We start from the raw sequence: 23,762 nt of genomic DNA, 5'->3' as shown, positions 1-23,762 counted from the left end.
TTCGAGTATAAATGGAACGAACACGAGATTAAACAGCATAATTTCACACAGATGAGGTCAGGAAAATAGTTCTCAAAGCTAAAACATTTGTGATAAGGCTAATTGTGTTATTTTTTCAATGAATATATATAGGGTTTAATAAATTATAGAACCGATAATTAACATAAACAAAAAGGGAGAACAAAAGAAACTAAATATATGCCTCAATGTATTATTTTTAAGGTGAAATGGGGAATTTAAAGAGCGTTAACCTATTATTAATATAAAAAAAAAAAAAAAAATACTTTTTAGCTATTTATAAGACTTATTAATAATAAAAATATGGACCATTTAACTAAAACATTTGTTGTGGAATTTATACAGATATTGTTTCTTAAATGTGTGGGTTATGTGTTTCTTTTCAAAGCGATAAGACCCAAGAGCTTCAAAACATTTAATATAAATCCGGGATGAAGAAAGAAAAGCACGATTATTAGTTTTCAAACATTTGTTTATTGTTTATAAACATTTCTCGTCTCATTTCACATATGTTAGTTCTCGTGTATCTGTGTATATCTGTGTCGTTCACATCGCTAGTGTTTTACATAGATCTTCGTTCTATCTGTTGCTGTTGCTTTGGGTCTTTTTTTATTGTTGGGGGTACGGCTGCAAAATTTGGGGCCATAGGCTCACCTGCGATTATCGCTAACCGTACACAGGTGTTAGAGTTCACGTGTGTGTCTTGTTAAATTCTTTTTGCCTCGGAAATAAAATGCTATGCTTGTCTTTGCAATACAGTTGCATTATAGTATGTATATATATATGCAGTTTATTCAATAATATTTTTTTGCTTGCAACTCTTTTTGCAAAGCCTCAATTTAAGATTCGTTTGGTAATAGCATTTAAAACATATATTACTATTATATGTGGTTTTGCTTTAGTGTTACTCTTCTTTATACCATATAGTAAATATAATTTATTTAAAATTCAAAAACAGCTATAAACAGTTTATCGTAAACAACAAAACTCCGGAAAGAGTCATAAATGATATCCGCGAGTGTAAGTGCTGGATGAGAGTGTTCGAGTAAGTGTAGACTCAAAAAAAATAAACACCGTGAAATGTGGAAAATTGTCATTCAAATAAATCAGTTTTACGAAAATGTAGAAAATGAATTGAAAATATCTGAAATAAAATTTTCTACAACTGATACATTTTAATGACAAATGTCTGCATTTCACGGCCATTTTTATTTGGCTTGAGTGTTTATAGAGTCTGGATCTGAACCGAAGGATGGAGAATTCCTGCGAAAAGTACTTGGGTGGACCTTATGTCCATGTATGTTGTGTATATCGTTTGGTTATGTTGATAATTGTATTACCGTATGGTGTGTTCATACTATGCGGTGCTGTCGATGGTTATGTATAATGTTTGCTGCCCCCGTCCGATCGCTGGGTATATAAAATTATCTCTTCGGAGGGCTTATCTTCTGCATTATGTATGTATGTTCGTATCTATGCATATAACGCGCACTCTAGGTGTCCTGATTAACTCATATTAACATCAAACATTGTCCTATATCTTGGGTCTGTTGTACCTATAACGCATATGTCAATATCTTGTATTTGTCGTTACTCATTATTCATTACTTGCTACTCGATCATTCCCTCAGGTGCGCTCTATATGTATATGTCCCGATTCCACTGAATAAAACTACATTCACAAATTACAAACTTTCCCAATGTTCTTCTCAATTATAATAAATCAATTTTTGTATTCCCGGTGTGAGTGTGCCAGACTTAGTCAGTGGAATCGGGCTATGACTATGGTGAATGGTAGGATGCTCGATCCTGATCTTTTGATCTTCTTCGATAGTGAATCGTAGTTCGGTTTTTATGCTTTGTTCTGGTTGCTAAATGCATAATGCCTGATTTATCGAATATAAATTACATACATACATATCTAGAAAATAAAATTACATGGACTGCTACATTATTTTGTTGTTTTATTTTTGTTTTATTTTTCTGTGGCCTATTTTAGTTACTTATTTATTTTTAACTTCTCTTATTACTTTCCTCCTCTCTGAATTCTTCTACTGATTTGTGCTTTCGTGATGGGCTATGCGCTGCATTCTGCTTGCTTAAGAACGTTTTGAAATCAATATAATTACATATACTGATATTGTTTAACTAACGGTAATCATATACACAATTACGCGTATACTTATTATACATTTATATGTTCGACTTGCTTTTGGTCAGTTCATGGGTGTCTCAGTGTGGGTGTGTTATCATGTGTTTGTGTGGGTGTTTTCTCTGTGTGTATGTACATGTCGTTTTGGGCTAACACTTACACGGCCGCAAAAAGGATTCGGCTTTCGTTTGGCTCAGTGTAACGCTGTGTAAATAAATATATACCAACTAAAAGGAAAACACAAATGAAATTTCTGCTTTTGTTTTGTTTAATATTTTATATATATAGGTGTATATATAATTTGTTTTATTCACTTTCTCAGTTTTAATTTAAATCAATAATCAACATCATTTTATATAATTTCATATAATTTGTTTAATATGCAAGTATATATAGTTTGTTGTCTTGTTTGTTTCATTTTGTTGCTGTTGTGGTTAGGCTTCGATTTTTTGTTAGTAATTTATCATTTGTTTAATACATATGTGTTTTGTGTCTTTGTCTTTTGTTGCTGTTTTTGGGTTTGAGATAATTTACAGTAATTATTTGGAAAAGCAAAGTTATTTATTTGTTATTGAACAATACTCGTAATTAGTTGTATAACTTGTTTTTTCCTGGCATCCACTTCGATTTGTTAAATTTAGATGAATTATATTACATAAATATTTTTGGTATTTTCTCGATTTGTAAGTTTGCATTTTTGTGTTTTCTTTTATGCATTTCTCTTGCTTCGGTGAACATAACTACAACTGTGTAAGTGTGTGTACAGGGGATACACAGATCCCTAACTACGCTTTATCATTATCATTATAATATACCATTTACAGGACAAAAAACATCTAATGTATTAGTTGAATTTCATTTACTTTCAATATGGAAAAAATCAGAAAATCATGGCTCATTGTTTATCCTCTGTCTTGATTTCATTATTTTGGAATGCTCTGCTTTTGAGAGTTTAATTTAGCTTAGTTAGCTAATTTGTGTTTTTTTAGGTAGGTAGAAGTTTTTGTTGCCGCCGCTTTTCCATATTAAAAATCCCAAATTCTTAGTAGGCTTGTGCAGCAAGAGCACAATTTTTTTTAAGTATATATATAAATGTATATTGTTTAGATGTCATATACTTGAATATAATATAAATAGTAATAACTATTATTGTTCTTAATATTTCTTTTTCTGTTTTAACATTTTGCCATAATCATTTAGTTAGTATGTATATTTTCATTAGGTCCTAATATGATTTTTAAATTAAAGAATGTGGTAAAGTCGGAAAAGAAAATAACAGTTCATAGATAGTTGGAGAAACCTTAAGATTTGAGACGAAGAAGTGGATACTAAATACAGTTTCAAATTGAACGTAAAATAAAGCTTTCCAAATGAAAAACTAATGGTAAGTGGAAACCTTTCCTGAACTGAGCCATATTTATTCCTAATTTATTGTAAAGCAAACCAAACTAAAAGTATATACCAATCTAATCCATTGTGCAAAATGTTAGATATTTTTTTTAAGTTTAAACTGATGATATATTCCATTGAAATCACGCTTCAAAGTTTAACTTTTGTTATTTGCTTTTGGTTTTCGGTTTGTTTTGGTTTCCCTTCTACTTATTCGTCTGATTTTGTTAGGTCGTCGTAACATTAGTCTATGCAGGGGTTATACATAATATTTATATATAATATATATTTTTTATGATTTCGCTTTCTTTCCTCCTGTTAATATGTCTGCCATGTCCACTTCATTTAAACACACATAGATTTTTACTTACACAGTTAAGTACGTAATGCTCAATAATTTTAACATAATAAATAATTTACATAACAGTTTAAGTTGCCTTTACGTTCTTTGCTTGGTTTATATATTCATTAGTCAGTAATATTATTCACTAGTAATCCTTCAACGATTGAAAAACCAATTTAAAACCGGAAAGATTCCTTTTATCATTGGACTAATTTAAAAACCAAAGTAAACTTAACATTTAAAAATTATACTCTTCTCGGTCATCCATTAAATAGTTTGAGTATATAGAGATTTTGTATTAAATAGAACATACTCGTAATTTTATACTTTTGAAATTTTCAATCAGGGACAACAACAAATTCATAGATCTCGAGATGAATTCATGTGAGATTTTATGTAAAATCGATCGAACTATTTTCGGATTCCGGATTCAGTGAATGGGACACATTGCTTTATATATTGGGTTTTTTTAGCTTTCACTTCGATTTGCTGTTCAACCAATGAGATATAACTTAGACACCTATGGTATTACTTAATCGGCGTTTTGTGTGTTCCAGTATGTTTATGTTGAGATAACTGCATAGATGAACAATTTTTGCATTAACTACGATATTTCGCTGATTGTTGCCTGTCGTTTCGGGTGAGGAGGATCATTTGTAGCTGATGATGATGCATTCGATTTCTATGTCTGACGATTCGCTAAAGTGTTCTTTGGTTACTTTTATACGTTTGATAGATGTGCTGTAAGTCTGTAAAACGATGGAGGCAAGTTGAAATGTTTTATTTTTAATTATAATAATTTTTATCCTTAAACCAAACTCATTATATTTATATTTACCCACACCCCAAATTGAATATCAATCGGATTAATATTACGGGCGAGATCTTATAAAGAGCATGTATATATAGTAAAACTAATTGTACTATTTATTCACCTGCAGTGGTTATCCATGGTAGCGCCTTACTTCATGTTCTTCAGGATCTCGTCGGTCTCCTCGGGATCCTTGAGGGTGTGCCACTGGGCGATGGGCCGGCGGGGCGAGGCCAACATGTCCGACCAGTGACGCAACTCGGTGCCGGTTCCCATACAGCCCAATATGCAGCGTCCGATGGGTTCGGAGGTTCCAATACGATCATAATCCACGACGGTCACAACGAGACAGATTTTCTGCGCGCGAGTTAGTGGGAAAAGTGTTCAAGGAGAGTACTGGCATTAGTAAAGGATATTCTGGGTTCATCTAGTTTTATCGGTTGTTATCTTTTTTTTTTTGATCGGGAGGGGGCTTCGCTTTTGAGTTGAAGAACTTTTCGGTATTCTTTATATACGTGTTCTGTTTTTAGTTGTTTTTGGGGAAGAAGTGGGGAACTGTTGTTCGCTAACAGGCAGACACTACGAATGCTGTTTTGGGAAGCAGGTTATAGACAGAGGTTTTCGGCACTACGTGGCTTTTGAGTGCTGTATATAAGATTTAGTGCAGGCTAGGTTTAATCGTGGAGATCGTTTGGTGGAAAGTTTCCAGTTTGCACAAGCACTTTGGGTAAAGGTTTTAATTTTTTTTTTTTTGGTTTAAACATCTAAAGGCGGTCAAGCATTACAAAAAGCTCCTTCAAAAAGGAAAATGCTTGCTGTGGAATATATTATTTTTTGTATACCATTTTGTTTTTTTTCTTTTGTTGTTGTGAGTTAACAAGCAGATCATGCAAATGTCTAAAGCTAAGTATGAGTAGCTTTAAATAATAAATGTTGGAAAATAAACGGAAAAACTTCCTAAAAGCTTTCGATTAGCGTAAAGTGAGAAGCAAATGAAGATGTCGGCAGATATATATATATATATAAATATATCTCGTCTCTTTTAACCTCGGGGACTAATGAACAAATTACTTTTCTCGATACTTGATAGCAGACACTTAAGCTGTGGCAAAAAGAAAAATGTTCATTAAATACGTGTAAACGAAAATGTATAATATTCAATCCCATTTGTCGTTCTTGGTTAATTGGTTAATTGGTCATGGCATGGGGGGTCCTACAATATAGACATGGGACTTCTTGGACTAGCACACGTAACGTAACCGTAACAGAGTTCTCCCAGTTTCCAGATCGTTTGGCTATATGTTGGTTTTTGATGATTGGTTTTCATGGTGATACGCTATACTTCTCTGTGGTGGCATTTTTGGGTATTTATTCTGTGTATTACTGTATTTGTACTGTAGCTGTTGTGGTGCGATTGGTATTCGATATTCAAATCAGAAGACAGTGTCAAAATAATGTACCCACTGCGATTTGGTAGCTGCGTGGTGCATTATTGACGCCGCTGGTATAAGAGTTTGCGATAGTTTGTATTATGGAAAGAGTAGTTTAAGTTGGTATTCGAATTATTGTATAAAGTTGTATTCTCTGTAGTTCATTGGAGTGAGCGTAGTGTGTGTATAGCTCGTGCTTGGTTGCTATTTTGCAATTTTGCTTTTCTGCTCAACTGATCGGATGCTTTATGCTTAATTGCTTTTTTAGCTTTTGGCTTTTTGCTCGACTGTGAGCGAAGCGGGCACACTACGGCTTGCTCTCCATTCAAAATTGCGTCTAAGACGGTGTGTGGGGCATCTAGAATGCTTGAGTTTACGGAAAACCTAAGCCACTAGGCATGCCTGCTTGTCAATGCTTTTCTTCTTGCCAGATTGTCTTCAAATCGATCATTACACATTTAACAACTAAAACATAAACAAATTCAGCTGGGCTAAGCACACATCGAGGCTGGTTAAAAACTCAAGTTCAAATCAGAAATCAGGTTCCACAAATATTTCTCAAAAACTACACAAACAAAGGCAACAAATCATAACATTTGCTAAATTTTTTGGGCTTTCATTTTTTTTTTTTTGATTATTTACAATAGTAAATTAGGGATTTTCGGAAACAAAAAGCTTGAACAAATTTTGGTTAAATTGTAAATTACAACATTTAACATTGAATACTTTTGTTTTTTTTTTTGTCTTTTAGAACACAAAGGTTGGTTAAGTTAGTTTTTGGGGGGAAGTTTAAGATATCTTTATGGGTAATACGAAGATTGGTCTCTAAGTGTGTTCAGTTGTTTGGTTCAGAGTTTGGTGTTGTTGTCGCTTGGTTTTGGAATACAAGTATTCAATATATGAATATATATATACGGTATATATGTAGTATAATTAACAACAACGATTGCACGTAAGTAGGCTATGTGTGTGTTTAGAGGGAGGTTGGGTACTCAAAACTCGGTTTGGCTTGGCTTGTTTGGTAGATAGTTCAGAAGAGGACAGTAACAGTAGTAACAGTAGTAGTAGTAGTAGGTTAGTTTGTATAGGCAGTAGTAGTAGTAGAGTAGTAGTAGTAGTTTTGGTTTTTATAGGATAGTATAATACATTCTCGCATACTTGTATTTGTTCAAATGGTACTTCAAATGAGAACGACTCATTATAGTAAGGGTTGAGGGTGCATTTTTTGATACTTGTCTTCTTCTTTTTCAAACGTTTGCCATTTTGCATGATTGCAATTTTCACATATGGATCTATAATATAGGAAAGAATTGAAAGAAAGAAAAAGAAAACATTTTTCGTTTTTATAACAAAGTAAAATTTTCACAATAATCTGATTAACACATCATTTTGATTTTTTCTTTTGTTTTACACACATATAAGTAATGTACACCAAAAACATTGATTAATTATGTACTTGTTATATAAAGAGTAGATCAATTTTTACTTTGCAAACACAAAAACAAATTAAAAGTTCAACGAGAAAACAAGAAACAGGCCAAAGTGTAAATGTTTAATAAATAATTAATATCAATATTTAATACTAAAAAATATATGGGTGCCACTAAAATATCCAATGATTTTAAATCACTTCTAAAAGTATCTTAAAGTATGCTGAGAAACGTCACATCATACTTTCAAAAACCTTTTCAAATGATTTCAAATCACCACAAATTTCTGGGACACAACTGATAAGATACAATTTTTTCTTTGGCTTGTTAACTTTTTGGAAATCATTTAAAGTTCATATTAATTACTGATTATACCATAGTTGAACATTTTGGAACTCAGCAACTTGTTAAACTCAAGGCATACAATATAGTTAAATTAAAATTGATATGAATAAATATCTGTTTCGTTACTTAAATTGTCGGAAACCGATTATTGTCCGAGCATTTAAAAATATATACTGGAAAATGTTCTGTTGTTTGTAAAAGCCTAGAAGAACTTTAAATTTGTTTGGATATATTCAGCGGCAACGTTTTTATTTCTTGGTTTGGCATCAGCGACCCGAAATGATGTCGAGAGTGTTAAAGTTACAAAAAATTGTACAGATTACATGCAAAAGTGAAGCTAAGCAAGCGATTTTCGTTCGATTTCGATTGTTCGGCATAGAGCTTAAAGTTGATTTTGGTTTTCTATTTGGTTGGCCAGGCATAAGTAAAAATTGTGCGAATATTTCGGGATGGAAACGTTGCCGGACGATAAATATATCCACTGATTAATGAACTTATTGGAAATTGTAGCGTACGCGAATCGGGTAAAATACGGTTAAAGTATGCAAGTTGATAAATTGGCGCTAATTGATAGTTGAAAAGTAGTTGACAAAAATTAGTTGGAATAAAAGTTATATTTCTTTGCTCTCTTTCAGTTTTTGTTACACAGCAAACGTTGCCTTGGCGTTTGCTTCGCCTCAAGTTAGTTAGTATGGAAATCAAGGAAAGTGTATGCCATAAAACGAAAATAAAACGAACAACGTACGTCACACACTTAGCTAAAATTACAAACACAGAAAGCAAAAAAGACGCCGACAGGACCGCCGGAGTTCCAACAAAATGATCTCAGCACACCGATCGATCCCGCCAGCGCTTTGGTATAACGCCACATTACCAGACAATCCGCCCACGTCCATCTTCTTCAAGTTCTTGGCCTCCAGAATGACAACGGTTAGCTTTCCGGCGGTCGGCACATATCGCAGCGAGAAGCAGATGTCTCCCAGCTTTTCCTGTTTGACGAGATCCGGAGAAGAGTTTACGGAAAAATTAGTACGGAGCTCTATTCTGACTGCATTTCTTTTGCATCAAACAACATGTCACACAGACTCTATTGGTACATTTACATACATATCCATTTAAAAATATATAAGGGTTAATAGTTATATAAAGTTTCTATATGGGGTAGGGTCGCCTGAGTTCAGGTATATTATCAAGGCACTAAGCCATCTTTTCCATGAAATTTTATTGATCAGGATTAAAAAAGAACTCCATAAAACTTCAAAAAACCACGATACCAAATATCAGTTAAATTTAACTGACAGTTGATTTTATTGGTTTTGTTTAAAAGTTGAAATAACTTTTTAAAAATATTCCACAGAATGGAATATGAGCCTCTTATGAAGTTTAGAAAAGAGTGAAATATTAAGTATACGTAAACTTTAACAGTCTGTTAACTCTTGAAAGCCGACTGTTAAATTAGAATGCAATGTTATTTAGGATCAAAGATGTAAAATTACTATCGTTGATCATTTCGACCACATTAAGCAACGAAATTTTATTTTCCGGTTAAATAAACGTCAAACTAAGGTTAAGTCGAGATATACAGTTGCAGTAACAAGTATATATAATAATCAAGGATATCGGTATAAACATTAAGACAGATTATACACGTGGAAATAAGGACAAATCAAATACACTCGGTATAAGTTCAAGTTTTAAGGGTTTTTTTTGGGTGGGGTGAACATTACAGTATATTTAAGCAATTGTTACATGAACCTTAGTTTCTTATTTAATTGACACAAATCAAAAATGCCACATAAAAGTACATTAAAACATTTACTGCACGTCTTAGAGCTTCGATTTTTGGTAAGTGTAAATATATACCTATATATATGTATATCAGAGAGAAGAGTATATCCAACGAAAAACTGAAGAAACAAAGGCAAAGTATTAACTAAAATTAAACTCTTTGATATTGTTCAAGTGTTTATTTGGTTTTATTAGGGGCTTGTGTTGTTTTTATTATGAGTTGTTAACCATACCAAAACTTACAGTTTCTTTTATAAGTTATATTTTATTTTCTTTTACTTTTAATTTCGTACTTTGTTCGTTTATTTTTTTTTCGATTTTTATTGTTATTGAAACACCCAGCTCAAAACCGACTGCACAAAATGCAAAAATATCTTGGTTTTCAAAAATTTTCTTAGAAACTATTGATACAAGAATAGGAGAAATTAGAGACAGACAGATAAGAAGTTGTGATCAAGCATAGTTGAACCGATTTTTATGTACAGTACTAGTCTCTAAGTAACAGAGCTCTAGTTGGACACGATGTTGAAGGTACATTAAAATGAATAAAAATCTTAATAATGTACTTATATAAAGAAGTAGAGAATTTAATTTCGTATGTACATGATAAGGTATTAGAGAGCATATATTTTACAAATGAAAATTCTATCTAGATACTCAGTATTGCTATTATTTATAACATATATAAGACCCTAGGCTGGTCCGAACCGCTTGCAGTGGTGGGTTTTGGATTTTTACGTTTTATATTTCGTATTGTATAACACAAACCAATCCGATGCCAATTCCTCGAGCACTTCTCCAACGGTCAAACTAACCCGGGCAAACAAACCCGTATTTGTTAAACTATAATTTGTTAGCTATAGAAAATGTGGTTGTGTGTTATTGGGATTAGTTAAAAAAGTTTCAAGACAGAGACAGAGAGCGAGCGAGCGAGACAGACAGAGAGCGAGCGAGCGTTATAGAGAATTTATAGAGTTTTATATCGGAGTCACTTACCGCAACTTTATAGGGATTTAAATGTTTTGATTCTCTGAATTCGATTCAAGTTCAGTTATCATTTTTGATATATTGGGTGCCTTTCAAAATATTCTTTGTTAAATGTTTGGTGAATGTCTCATGGAAACAAAAATGTCTATAATCATAAACGAAAGGAAGGTAAACGAACAAATAAATCGAAATTGGAAAACAAGATTATTGAGCATTGTTTTTTGTATTTGACTGTCATCGAAGCTCTGCTTACACATTTCAGTACACAATCAAGTTATGCAAATCAAAAGATAAGTACAGTATACACATATCGGGCGAGACAGCGACAGAAGGCTAAACACAAAAATTAAGACGTAAGTAAGCGTTTTTTATTTAATAAGTTTTTGGACTTTACCAATTGTTTGGCTCTTGATTTGGATACATTTTTACTTTTGCAGGTCGAACAGAATTATAACACAAACACAACGAACAGAACTTTAAACACATTTATGACGACAACAACCAAAGCAAATAACGATAATTATGAATCTCCTTGGCTTCGTTCGTATACTTACATGGATTTTTAGGCATGTTATTCAGGTTTCGGATTGATTTCCCCATGGCATGAGTCAAAAATTTCGAGTACAGTTTGAAAATTTCGAGTTTTCGAATTTTTTGATAACAGATTTGAATTGGTTTTTGTTTTTTTTTTTTAGCGATACGTTTAAAAATAATTAAAGAGAAAAATGAAGAGCGTATTAAAAATTATTGAATTCCATTTCCAGTAGAATTTTGATAAGTATCAATGTTGTTTTTGGCAAATTTCAAAATGGTAATTGTTTCGTATAGTTTTGTAACCAATTAATGGTCGTATGTCCGTGTTCAATGTATATGTGTTTTGCTTTCTAATACTTAGTGTGGTTTATATATTAGTACAAATTCGTAAGCAAAAGGAAAGGCATGCAGTAGAGTAAAAAGTTGTTTAAAAAGGTATATTGCAGTGTTTCTAAACTAACTGTAATTAAGTTTTAGTATTGATATTAAGAAGAGTTACAGCTTTTCTCCTTGGCATTAAGGCTAAGGCTTATTTTCTTGGCGTAATATTATTTGGTCAGGATTAAACATTTGTTGGATTTCCTTTCTTTAAATTAAATTTTATGTATATGATATTTTGGTTTTGGATTCAAAGCTAAGGGAAATACAAATATTTGGAGTAATCCTTTCTGATTAGGTGGAAAATAGGTAATCAATACCTTGAACATTTTAAGCTGGAAAATTCGGAAAAATCTGAATATTTCTGTATGGGCTTGTTTAATTAAAAATGTATATTAATAATGTTTGCTGCACATTAAATAAGGTCCTGCAAATGTTTAATTTATCGGCTTGCCGAAAAACATTATATCAGACTATTCATTTTGATGTCTGGCATTCACAGGCGAGAAATTAAAGCTTTTTCCATTTCTGAAATTGTGTTTTTCTGTATGTATGTGTGTTTGTTGATTTGTGTTTATGTATTTATATTTGTACAGGACTTTTGTGCATTGTATTTGTGTGTTTGTTTGTGTTTTGTGTTCAGATCTTCTCAAAGCATTCATTCCATCATTTGACCAATTCAATGTAATCAATGCAAATATTTTACAACATTTTAATTTATTTATGTAACTCATTATTCGTTATTCCAAAGAATTTAATTTGTGCGTTTTAGTGTGTATGTTTGTGAGTATTACAGAGGTAAAAAGAGTGTGTGTTTTGGTATGAGTAAAAGTTGGACAGACTTTATGCAAATAACTTGGGGTGCAAAAGTTGATTACTACTGTAAGAAAGTTATGCAAAAGTATTTTCGACGCTTAATTGTTCCAATCAGAGTGCAAACCAAAATAATGTGGTTAATGTCGTTTGGAAATAGATTCAGCAACTAAATAATTAGATCAGCATGGTCAACAAATGGAGGGGATTTTCTGGCCCGAAAACGGGCAATAAAGTTTGGGAAAACGGAGAAGGCTTGAAGTAGATTGGCGGTGGGAAAGTCACTCAACCATGCTGATTTATTGTATCTTTTGCTTATGCCACAGGTTTTCTCAACAAATTAATATTGCAGTGTGATCATTTGCATATGGAAATGTGAAAACATTTGTCATTTTTATTACACGGTTGCAAACAAGACAGCCCAAACATAGATAAATCGTTTATATTAATACAAAAATTCAACTACAATATTAATGATGCGAGAAATAATGCAGACATAACAATATATCGGATATATATGTATATATATGAGTATATAGAAAGAGACAGAGAAAAAGTCAAAGAACAATCGCTCAAGACCAAATTGATTGATTATCGTGGGAAATAAGTTTTGAAGATTTATTTAGATTAGTTTGTGGTTCGATGCATTGGTTATTATAATCGTTATAGACAGCTTTTGTGTACAAGAGCGACAGTTCACAGAGACAGATCAGGTTATATAGAGGGAAAATCATAAACTCAAATCAAGTATGCAAAGGTGTAAAAGAGTTCTCGTTGTTTTTTTGGTTTACGTAAGAATTTAAAGTATTTTTTTGTATTTACCTTCTACAAAAGTTCAAGAAAAGAAGAGTTTATATGTTTCGAAATCAATTTTTTTTGGTTTGTTTCAGAGGGGGGAATTGGAGAAAGAGAAATTTAGAGTTTTATTTTTTTTGTAGTAGTTGTTGTGTCGGTTGGTTAATAGGATTCAAGGAAAATTATAAAACTGTCGGAGAGTGTGGGGGAAAATCAAGGGTGCTTTCCCAATTGATTTTCCCCCCTGTTTGCTGTTGGATTTCTTGTTGAGTATTGCTTATTTAAATGGTAAGATAATTTCTGTTATTTATTTATATTTGCATTTTGAACTGGGTGTGTAAAAGTTTCGTTAGAGACTCGAAAAACTTTTGCTGGTCTGTTCCACGAAGTTTTTTTTGTTTTGTTGATATATTGTTTCTGTTTTGGAAAGTTTTCACTGTAATTGTCTTTGTACCCTGCCCTTAAAAGTACCTCGAGGGGGCGGGGATTGGGATCGTTGACTTAAAAACAAATATCTAGTGGGTGTCACAAAAATGCTTTGATTGCTTTCTGTTGTATTTTCATTTTTTTTTTGGTCGTGGCTGAAGTTTGAATGCAAAATACACACAAAACACAATCATCTTAAGTAGGTGTTCAAGAATACAGAAGTCAACAAATATCACACGATTTCAGTGTTGGCTTGTTTTTTTCGGCTCGATAACTCAGAGGAGAAGTAACGAACGCAATAAATCATAAGAGTACGAAAAACAGATCTCAACTGATGTTCTTGAGTTGGATAAAAAACACTTAGAGGCACATCGAGTTGTATACATAGACAGAGATAGAGAGTTACGGATAGCTTGGATAGTACTGGTGACCCCGATTTGGACCCCGGCCTAGCTCTACATACCTGTCCGCCCTCCCCTTCAACGCTGACCAAATCGCGCCACTCCTCAATCGTCTGTGCCAGGTCAATGGTGCACAGGGGCACCTTCACCTCTCCAATCTGGTCGTGCTTCGAGAAGCGGTCAAAGTCGAAAATGGCAAACACGAGCGTCTTGTTCATGGCATCGGCATAGGGCAAACTCTGCGGTATATAGGAGAAATTTAGAATACCCTCTCATAAACTTAGCTTATTAATTGAAGTTCTCAAAAAATGTAATTCAGCATTCATAATCATATTCTAGAGTATCAGGAAAGTTTCTAGGGACTTAAATTCTTTTCAAAAACGATGCCTTAGTTTGTATAGCATACTATTTAGCACTTTTCAAAGAGATTTCAGTCAACTAAGATGTTTTTGTTTTTATCAACTTTCCTATTAGGAATTTACATTTTTTAATAAGAAGAATTTCTTGCAATAGCATAGAAGTAAATCATTTTTGATTTTAATTTGAAGTTTGAGAAAATCAACTCTATCCTGTAGTTGTCCTAATCTCACCTTAAAGGTGAACGTTTCGTTGAAGACCGGACTCAGGGTCTTGCGGTGCACTTTGGTCTCGAACTTCTTTTTCTTGTCGGGCAGCAAGTACACCTTGACATAGGGATCCGAAGTACCGCCCATGTCCAGGGCGGGCAGCTCCTCAGCTTGGATTACCGTCACGGCCAAACTATTGGAGTTGAAGTCGTATTCCAGCTGAAAGAGAGAGATTCAAAGGAGGGCACCAGAAGGGAATATGGTTTTTGCCATAAAAGAGATAAACAAAAATTAAATATTAGTCAAGAGGTAAAACGATTTGTATGTTTTATATGTTAATGTGGCTAGGTCTAATTTAAGAATGTTTCGAACAAAGACAAAAGGAAAACCATTCTTAGCACTCAAAAAATATATTATATTCAATTAGGTGTTTCTAAAAGCGGAAGTCTAATCGTTAGTAGTTTAATATATATTGTTTTCTTTTTACAAAGTTAATTTCAGAATGATCATTTATTTTCTTATTTTTTGAGTGAAGAATGCTATCCATTGGAATCACAATTTTGAAGTTAATGTAATTTTGTTAAGTGTGATTTGAGACCTTGAAGAGGAAGTTACAAGATATAGTAGAGTATTTATTGAGTATTTAAGGTCCTTTCTGTGAGTGTGTTCTCCATGTCAACAACATCAACTCTGCCCATATTTATAGAATACCTATCTGAGTTTATGTTTGGTTAGTTTCGTATTCTGGGGATTAGTTTTTGGGGAAGATGTGGGGTAGCTGGAGAATTGATGAACCCACCTTGAAGTTGAGACGCCCCAGCTTTTGTTCGCTCTGCTTGTCCTCCTCGTCACCCTCTTCGGCATTTTCGGTGAGTTCCTCCATATCAGGCTGAACCTATGGCATACCAGAACCCAATAACTACTAAGATTTAATGGCGCGTCAGACACTTACTTTCTCCTTGTACGCCGATCCCAACAACTGTACCGACTTCATGTCGACACCCTTCTTACCCTTACCATCTTTGGTTCTTCGCTTCTTCAGGAATCTCCGCACACAGAAGAAGATTATACCAAAGACGACCAGGAACACGAGTATGATGATGGCCACCACGCCCCATGTGGGCAGCCCCGTGCGCTCGGCGATCACCTCGGTGACCACTTCGCCGACATGCTCGATCTTTTTGATCACCGGCAATGAGGTGGTAGTGGATTCTGAAACGGAAATTGGTTAGCTACATTTCACATCTGATTGCTTAATTGGGCAACAAAGGTAGTAAGAAATTGGGCTGTGTAAAACAGTGATTTCCTCGATTTCGTTCATTCAAGAAAGTCTACCCAAAAGTCCGAATTCTCGGCCAAAACAAATTTAGAATTTTGCTCATTAAAATCAAATAAATGGAACAAAAATTAAGGCTTATATCTCTCTTATATCTATAAAATTTCTATAAATAAACAAAGAATTTTTTCAAATGTCCTCCATTGTGTAACAGATCTTTCCCCACAATATATAATTTAATGTTTTTTGAGAGAAATACCAACCCAATAATAATCTAAAACTGATATTGTATTTTGACTCACCCTGAGCCTCTGTTGTTGCACTCCGTGTTGTTGATTCCACCTGTGCGATTCTTTGACTGGCCGCTTCCGCCTTTTCGGCAAGGACTTCCTGTTCCTGCCTGTCCACCTCACGGAACTTGGAGTGATGTGTTTCTTGCAGCTTCTGGTCCACGGATTCCAGTTCCGCTGCCGGCTCGGACGCTGGCGCTGGTTCCGCTTCCGGTTTGGCGTCCGCTTCCGATTTTGCATTTGGCGGCATTTTGTTGTGTTGTGTTGTTGCTGAAAAATGAAAGGTTCAATAAGTAAATTATGGTAAATAAGAAGTACATATTCTGGTACTAGTATTAAGACTTTGTTGAAAATACCCTTTAAACTTCGTTTTTAATGAGCTGACATGTGCCTCTTTGAAGTCAACCAACTTGAGCAAATGTTTATGATATGAGCGGTAATTTCCAGGCTGTCGTTGTTTTAAAAATAGCGCGCAACAAGAGTATGGTCACAAAGAAATCCCACAAAAGTCGTTAGCAACTTTTCCTACACTCGCATCCTTGAAACACTAGAAATGCGCTGACGGCGTCAACTGAAACTAGTGGTTGGGTGGTGGAAAACGCACCAAGTAAAAGTGCTTATCCTTAGCCAGCCAAGGGCACGCACTCTCTCCCCAAACACCCCCAACCACCCACTTTGTGTATGTAAGTGTGTTTCTACAATGGCACCCACACAAAACGCTTTGAATAGCTGGGACCCCGATCCAGTTTTTCTCATTTTACCCTCTTTCTTTTCTAATTGAATTCATTAATATTAACACCGAGCTGCCGGCTCTGTTCTCCATCTGCTTTGTAGTCCTTCGGTTTGAATTTTTCCATATTTTACTTCATTTCATTTACTTTAACAACTTGAGCTGTATTAATTATGGATGAGGGAGGCTGTTTGAGTTGGGTCCTCAGCTCTTCGTTTATTATTTTCAGACATCCTTTGACCCTGAACTGCTATTGTTACAGAGACGGACACCCGGGATTTTGGGGTTCCCCCAGCTGGTCATCTGTGGGTACTCACAACTCGCTGATTGACAATATGCTATCTTTTTTATTACTCAGCCACGGTCTGCTCGAAATTGCTACTTGGTGGCGGCTCCATCAAAAGTTGAATGACACATGTCATCCACAAAATAAAAACAATTTTTTTTTGAGAATATATTTGACTTAGGATAATTCTTTCAGGAAAAGAATTACATTTTTCATTTTGAATATAGGCAAATATTTCTATAAATATAATTTGTTTTCACATTGCATTTTTTTATAATAGAAGATTAAAAATAACATTTATTAATTTCAGTTAAAGCTGGCGTTTCTTTGTTTGGCTAAAAATATCCAATAATGTAGAACTCTTTTTATTAATTGGTAAAAGAAAATATTTATACAAAATAAGTTGTATTTTCCGTTAGGTAACTATTTAAGGAAACGAGAATTTCTTTTTAAAGTTATAACTTGATAACGTATTCCGTCACAATTTATTCTTATCTGTTTTTTTGTTAAGTCGCTCGAGACTGTCATAGACTTAAAGATAAATTATATAGGGGCACCCAAAACCACTTTACACCCCATCAAAAAAAATAAAATAAAAAGGAAAGAACTGGTGTATGAGCAATTTAGAGATAAAGTGACTTCAAATTGCTGCTGGTGCTGTGGCTCGTCACTTGTTTACTTAGCAAATGACGTCAAAGGACATCCATACCCTGATACACTTGTACCCACACCCCCAAAAATGGCGTGGAAAACTCGGAGAGCCTCTTAAATGAAAAGCCCGAAGGCAGCTTTGTTTATTCGGTCCCATACATTTGCCTAAATTCTAATGTTCTGGATGCCAAGCGAGTGGAAATGTGCAAAATTAAGTTGCGCACCCTTCAATAATTTTTGATTTATTTTAAGAAATAATATTAAATATAATAATATTCTTATAAATTAATAAAATATAGTGTGTGAACTATTTAAAGTGTATTTTTAATGGATATGCTTACATATGAGATACTCCCTAATATATGATTAATTTTATTAAAATAGCAGAATCAATTTATTTCTTTTAGTCCATGAGCTACATTAAATTATTTTAAGAAACTGCAACATTATACCCCTCATTACAAGAGTTAATTCAAAATTTGGTATAAAATTTTTTTATTAAGTTGGAATTACTCACTTATTTAACTTAAAAACTTCGTTAACTTCTATTATGTTTACCTGTTTTTTAAGAGATTACTCGAAGGACTTTATTTTAAAACTTGAACCTTTCCGTAAACTCAGCTAAAAAATATTACTTTATTCCACTAAAGAATACAATCGACTGTTTACGTTCGTGACTTAATATGTTCCCTTCTTATCGCCTTTTTTTCCCGAGAAGCAGACTTTCAGCTTATCTTGGATTAATTTGCCAAGACTGGGTGACGAATCGGCAACAAATTAATAAATTATAAATATCTTATTATACAATTTAATATCACTTTAGTTTTACAATATAAAACCATGATTACAAATAAATAAAATACTGGGATTTACTCGATTTATATTTTATTCAATGTGCCAATGTAAAGAAAAATTACTTTGGGTTGTTTAAATTCTTTGATTAAATTATATTTTCGAAGCAAACATAAAAAGGTTCCGTTGGTGTTTACTTTTAAAGAAAACTACTATTTTATATTTTTTATTATTTGAGAGGAGAAACTAAATTCGCAACCGATCAATAAATTTAAATGCATCTAGGACAAGTTTTTCCTACGAGAGGCTGCCTGGAAATGACTTCATGGAAAGAAGGAAAAAAGAGGCCATAAAAAATGGCAAGCTAGAAAGTGTCACGACTCCCCCTGATCCCCTGATCCCCTGACAAATTGCGTTGCAGCCCAGTGGCAGCTAAATAAAATGGACAAACACTTGGCAGGAGCTTCCTGCCCCGGGTAGCCTCATCCATAATAAATGCACACGCAACAATCAGAAACACCTCCCGAAAGTTTGCCCGGAAAATGGCAATCAAGTCACCCAAAGCCAGAGCACTTTGTTGGTCATGTTTTATTAATGCACCAAAAATCTTGCACTGAATTATGTTCCCTGGCATAAGCGCAAAAGTACCTGCAGGAAAACCATAACGTTAATAAGACCCAAGATGTGCAACTACGATTTTAAGGCAAGGGAAATAAGGTCACAAATATTGTATGCGGTAGTTGCCACAATTTTGTCATCCTGCCAGTTTTTCGTGCCACTTTTTTTGCACACGGGTCAACGGGGCGTATGGGTGTGCTGGTATTTTGCGGTGCCCACTTGTCTGGGCCCGAAAAAGTGGCAACGAAATAACAAACTACGCAGTTCGACCAGTTTCGTGACGGGCCATAAGCGAATTTATATTTAGAGCCAGAACAGCTGCTTTCTGCCATTTCTGTTATTGTTGGTACTCAAATTCGTTCCAAAGGCTTGTATAAAGCTCGAATGGTCAGTGAGTTCATTGTTGAGCAACCAATTGATGGGAAAACATTTCCAGTAACTGTCAAAAGTGCCATAACCAAAATGCCTTGCCTTTTATAATTGAGATACAACAATGATAACTGCGAAATAAAGTATAAGATTTAAAATCCTTTCCACCTGAATCTCTGGATGCTTAAATATGTAATAAATATTATTGTCTTATAACTACATTTTTTTATTGATCTTTAACAAAACCAAAATTTGGCAGAAAAGAAGTTTAAGATTTAGAGAACATTAAGGTGTAAACTAATTTTTTCTCGTCACTTTTGCTTACAAATTGTCTCGGCTTCGAAAAAACAATTTCCTTTCATTATTTATAAGCAAAAGTAATTAAATTAATAATTATATTACCACACCTTTTTTGGCTTATGTTCTGATGATGTTACTTCAAAATTAGCCTCTGTGTCCTAGACCCTACTAAATTATTAAAAGTTCGTAAAGGGGCTCTAATCACGGGCAATGAGTCCGCATTCCTAGTAATAGTTTCTGAGGTTTGACCTTTGCCAGAGTACCTATAAATATACTGCTGTCTGCTGCTCTTCCACCGATTGTGGGCGGTGGTGCAGATATCTGATAGCGGTGTGTGGGTGGTGCATTGCAGTAACACAAAGAGGGCCACAAATATCAACAATTGGCAGTGGTTTTAGTTAGATTAGGGGTATATTCACATAATGATAAGATAATTTTGCCTCATCAAACATTCAGTGGGTAGACGGATACTGAAAAAGGCAACGGAAATTCAAGTAAAAAGAGTGATGTACCGAGCTGGCAATCAAGCTGTCAAAACAAATTAACATTGACCAGAACTGGATTGACAGGCAGCCATTATCCATTACCGGGTCCAAACAAAAACACCGTAGAGGTGGTCCGCAAAAAGGTATTCGGATCTATGGCAACATCTGTGGAACCCACGCACGTAATACGGATGAATCGAAAAGCGGAAGGAGGCCCTCGAAGCTCTCGAGCGGGAAACGGTTAAACTTTTTTTGCCGAGCCGGAGAGTGGAAATAACTCAGGGAGAGGAAATCGGAAAAGCGGAAAAGCCACACATGCCCACAGTTTGCTCTCTTTCCTGCTCTCCTTACTGCGCACATAACCCAGAGAAGGCAACAAAATAAAAACTCGGAAAAATGGCAAACGAACAAAAAAGAAGTAAAGAACATAATCGGAAAACCACAGTAGACAATGACAGGACTTTGCCTTAGGATTAAAGAAGGCCCCAGGAGAAAAACCAATTTTCCACATCATTATGCTTTTCGCTTTCATTGAACAATGGTCTCGGTGTTTTTGAAATCAAAAATTAAACAGACTCGAAAATTTTATTCATATTCTCGAATTTCACAACGTTTTCTTCTTTGTTTCGGGCGTAAAGGGTCAAAAGAACGCGGGTGTTCGGGCCAACTTGATTATTGGCAATTATGTGCGGTTTCCCGAGCTTGTCTGCAGCATTTTTATTGCGAGGTTTCGGCAATGCCCTTAATGGCCTGCCCCCCAGGAATTCCAACCCAATTTCTGGCTGTCCAAAGCTAATTAGCAAAGGGAAGACTAAATCAAGTTTAGCTCTTATTAGACTAAGATAAGAGGCGCCCCATGAATAAGTGATATGTGTGACTGGGGAGAGGACTTGACAGTCTGGCAGTTAAGAAACTCAATTACCGTAAAATATGTCGAGACATATTAGGATTATTTATTTAGGATTAAATGGGAAACAAAATTGTTTAGAAATTTGACCCCACCATCATTTTATCAATGAAATAATAAAAAAATGTGAATTGTAATTATTGTAACTATTTAAACTATTTGTTAAAACTAAAATGTTGGCAAACTCTCACTAATAAAATATCTGAGTTGTCACAAAATGCTATTAATTTAAAAATATATATATATTAATTCAGTTTTTTTGTGCCATTGATTTTATCACGATGTTCAATTTACTTGCCAAATCCAGTATTCCAAATATCGCACACTCTAGGCTTTCTTTGCTTCGAGATTTAGTCATCAAAATGTATAGTCCATAGGCAAAGTTTTAAAAAAAATAAAACAACTTTTATCGCAATCGCAACGACTTTTGGATTTTAAAGTTGCAATAGCTAAACTACATAGCATTGGAATATGGAATTAAATTAGATCATTGAGCATCAATTATTTTACTTCTTGTATTGATATTATGTGTTAAATTTAAAATGAAAATTATTTTTTAGTTTGATTTTACATCGAAGTTTTACTTTTTTGCACCACATCATGTTAGTTTTTCCTTTCTTTTTAATTGTAGTTGATACCCAAAAAAGCGCGCTATACTTTCGTGAATAGCAAGAGACTCACCTCCTAATCAAAAATGTTGCCAATGTTTTTCCAATCAGCAATCGGGACCCAGACTAGCGTTAATAGCTCGGCTTCGCTTTCTTCGGTATTTAATGTGCTTGTTTATCGTCCTCTTTATTAGTTAGATGATGGGTTTTGAGCAGCGTTAAACGAAGCGAGACTCCAACGGGGGGAGTGGAGGGGCGGCAGCAGTGGCGACGTCCTGGCAGGAAGGATGATGATGATGATGCGGGTCCTGGCGCTTGTCGGTGTGTGAGTGTGTGTGGGTTTTTGCTCCTGCTGCTGCCTTCTCTTTTTTTGTTTTTGGTGGCTGGCTTTGGCTAGTGAGGCCGCGGCTCGCTAGTCTCACATGAATTTCGTATACTTTTTGTTGGTCATTTTCAATTTATTGAATTTAATTTATTTAAATATATTATGTAGAGGGCAGGACGCGAACGGAGAGAGAGAAATACAGAGAGAGAGTGTGAGAGAGCGGGCGAGATGCGTTGCGTATACGTAATATCAAAATACAATGGTATGCGTAAATATTGATAGAGCGAATTTTACTTGTGTGCTGTGTGCTGTGTCTCTTGTGCGTGTGAGAGTGGCTTCGCTAGTGTGTGTGTGTCTGTGGGCAGAGAGAAAGAGAGAGAGAGAGAGAAAGAGTGGGAGGTTGGCAAATTCGCTTTTTCCTCGAAGAAAGCAAATTCAGGATAGAGATTTTCTTAGGGCCATTTCTTCGTCCTTTTTTGTGTCTTTTTTTTTGCCTCTTTCAGCTTCAATTGAGCTTTTCTCTTTCTCTCGCACTCAGACACTTAAAGTTGATAGGGAAAACTCTTTTTATAACTTTAATTTAATTATTTATTGACAATCAGGCCTAGATGCCTCTTTGCCGTTTTTTAAAATCACATTTTCCTTGAATTAACTCCTGGTTCTCGACTGGCCTACACTACCACAATAATCGAGTGGAAAAATCAATATCCCCGCAAGTGGCTCAAATGCGTTTTCACTTTCAATGATAGCCCATTTTTGTGCGCTTCTTTCATTTTCGCATTGCACATTGGAATTTTCAATTAAGATTTTCTGGCGTAGCTATTATTTTTTCCCGACATTTACTGCGAAAAATTCTGATACACAAAAAATGTTCTCCTTTTCGTCAACGCGTGCTAAACACACACACTCACACAAAGTCGAACACACGCACCCACACACATACACACGCGCACAACACTTTTCGGGGCTTTCGATGGCGTTTTCCTTTATATAACAAATTGCAAATCACTTTCACCATATAGCTTTGTTTTTTACCAATTATTTGTTTAATTTTGATTTATTATTTTAGCATTTATTTTAAAGATTTTCTTGGATTTTGCAACATTGTATGTGGCTCTAGAATTTTTCTTTCCCATTCACCTTCAGCCTAGCGCTTTGTACTTCAGCAGTCAACTTCCACGGTCGATGTTCATTCGCGTTTTGGCCCACACGCTCCAGGAGCAGCGAGGAAAAGCTTGGGCCACTCGCCAAAAAGCAAGAGCGAACCGGTTGGGGCATCGATTTTGGTTTGCTGGCCAGCGGGTGACCGGGGTTCGTTCCGCCATCCGGAGCTTTTGGCCAGTGTAGACCTCGAAGGAGAAGGGTCTGGGCCAGCTGGACTAGGCTTAGCCCTACGATTCTGGAATTTAAGGAAAGTTAAATAAATAAATAACGTTATTAAGACCATATCCTTAAATTCTAAAAACATTTTTAATAGGTTTAAGGCTTTTGATTTTAAGATTTCATTTAAATAGACAAA

At 34.7% G+C, this 23,762-nt stretch overlaps 1 protein-coding gene across 8 annotated transcripts; it reads right to left on the bottom strand.

The window, feature by feature from the left end:
- Nucleotides 1–472: 472 nt before the first annotated feature.
- On the bottom strand, nt 473–23,481 carry LOC108053168 (synaptotagmin 1). 8 transcript variants are annotated; one of them, XM_017135761.1, is made up of 11 exons: nt 23,384–23,481; nt 21,992–22,354; nt 16,185–16,442; nt 15,559–15,818; nt 15,406–15,501; nt 14,631–14,825; nt 14,103–14,279; nt 8,793–8,907; nt 7,302–7,435; nt 4,838–5,070; nt 473–4,651 (listed from the first exon to the last, which is right to left on the bottom strand). In XM_017135761.1, exons 3-10 carry the CDS (start codon nt 16,420–16,422, stop codon nt 4,864–4,866), a joined length of 1,422 nt encoding a protein of 473 aa, XP_016991250.1. In that variant the 5' UTR covers nt 16,423–16,442; nt 21,992–22,354; nt 23,384–23,481; the 3' UTR covers nt 473–4,651; nt 4,838–4,863. The 8 variants fall into 8 exon arrangements, with proteins under 8 accessions (XP_016991250.1, XP_016991253.1, XP_016991251.1 ...); XM_017135764.1 differs by having other exon boundaries at nt 8,793–8,901; XM_017135762.1 differs by having other exon boundaries at nt 15,406–15,495.
- Nucleotides 23,482–23,762: the final 281 nt, after the last annotated feature.

This window comes from Drosophila rhopaloa, unplaced genomic scaffold, assembly GCF_018152115.1.
Source record: "Drosophila rhopaloa isolate 14029-0021.01 unplaced genomic scaffold, ASM1815211v1 contig_2, whole genome shotgun sequence".
Lineage (NCBI taxonomy): Eukaryota > Metazoa > Arthropoda > Insecta > Diptera > Drosophilidae > Drosophila > Drosophila rhopaloa.
The sequence above is the reverse complement of the archived record's forward strand: the minus strand, read 5'-3'. Positions and strand labels throughout refer to the sequence as shown.

Bases quoted from the DNA above. Each gene is read 5' to 3' on its own strand.
- LOC108053168 (XM_017135757.2), bottom strand. From the start codon at position 16,422: ATGCCGCCAAATGCAAAATCGGAAGCGGACGCCAAACCGGAAGCGGAA. The intron at 14,826-15,405 runs GTGGGTTCATCA...TCTCTCTTTCAG, and splicing joins TGGGGCGTCTCAACTTCAAG to CTGGAATACGACTTCAACTC. The intron at 8,908-14,102 runs GTATGTAGAGCT...CTCGTCAAACAG, and splicing joins TTGAAGGGGAGGGCGGACAG to GAAAAGCTGGGAGACATCTG.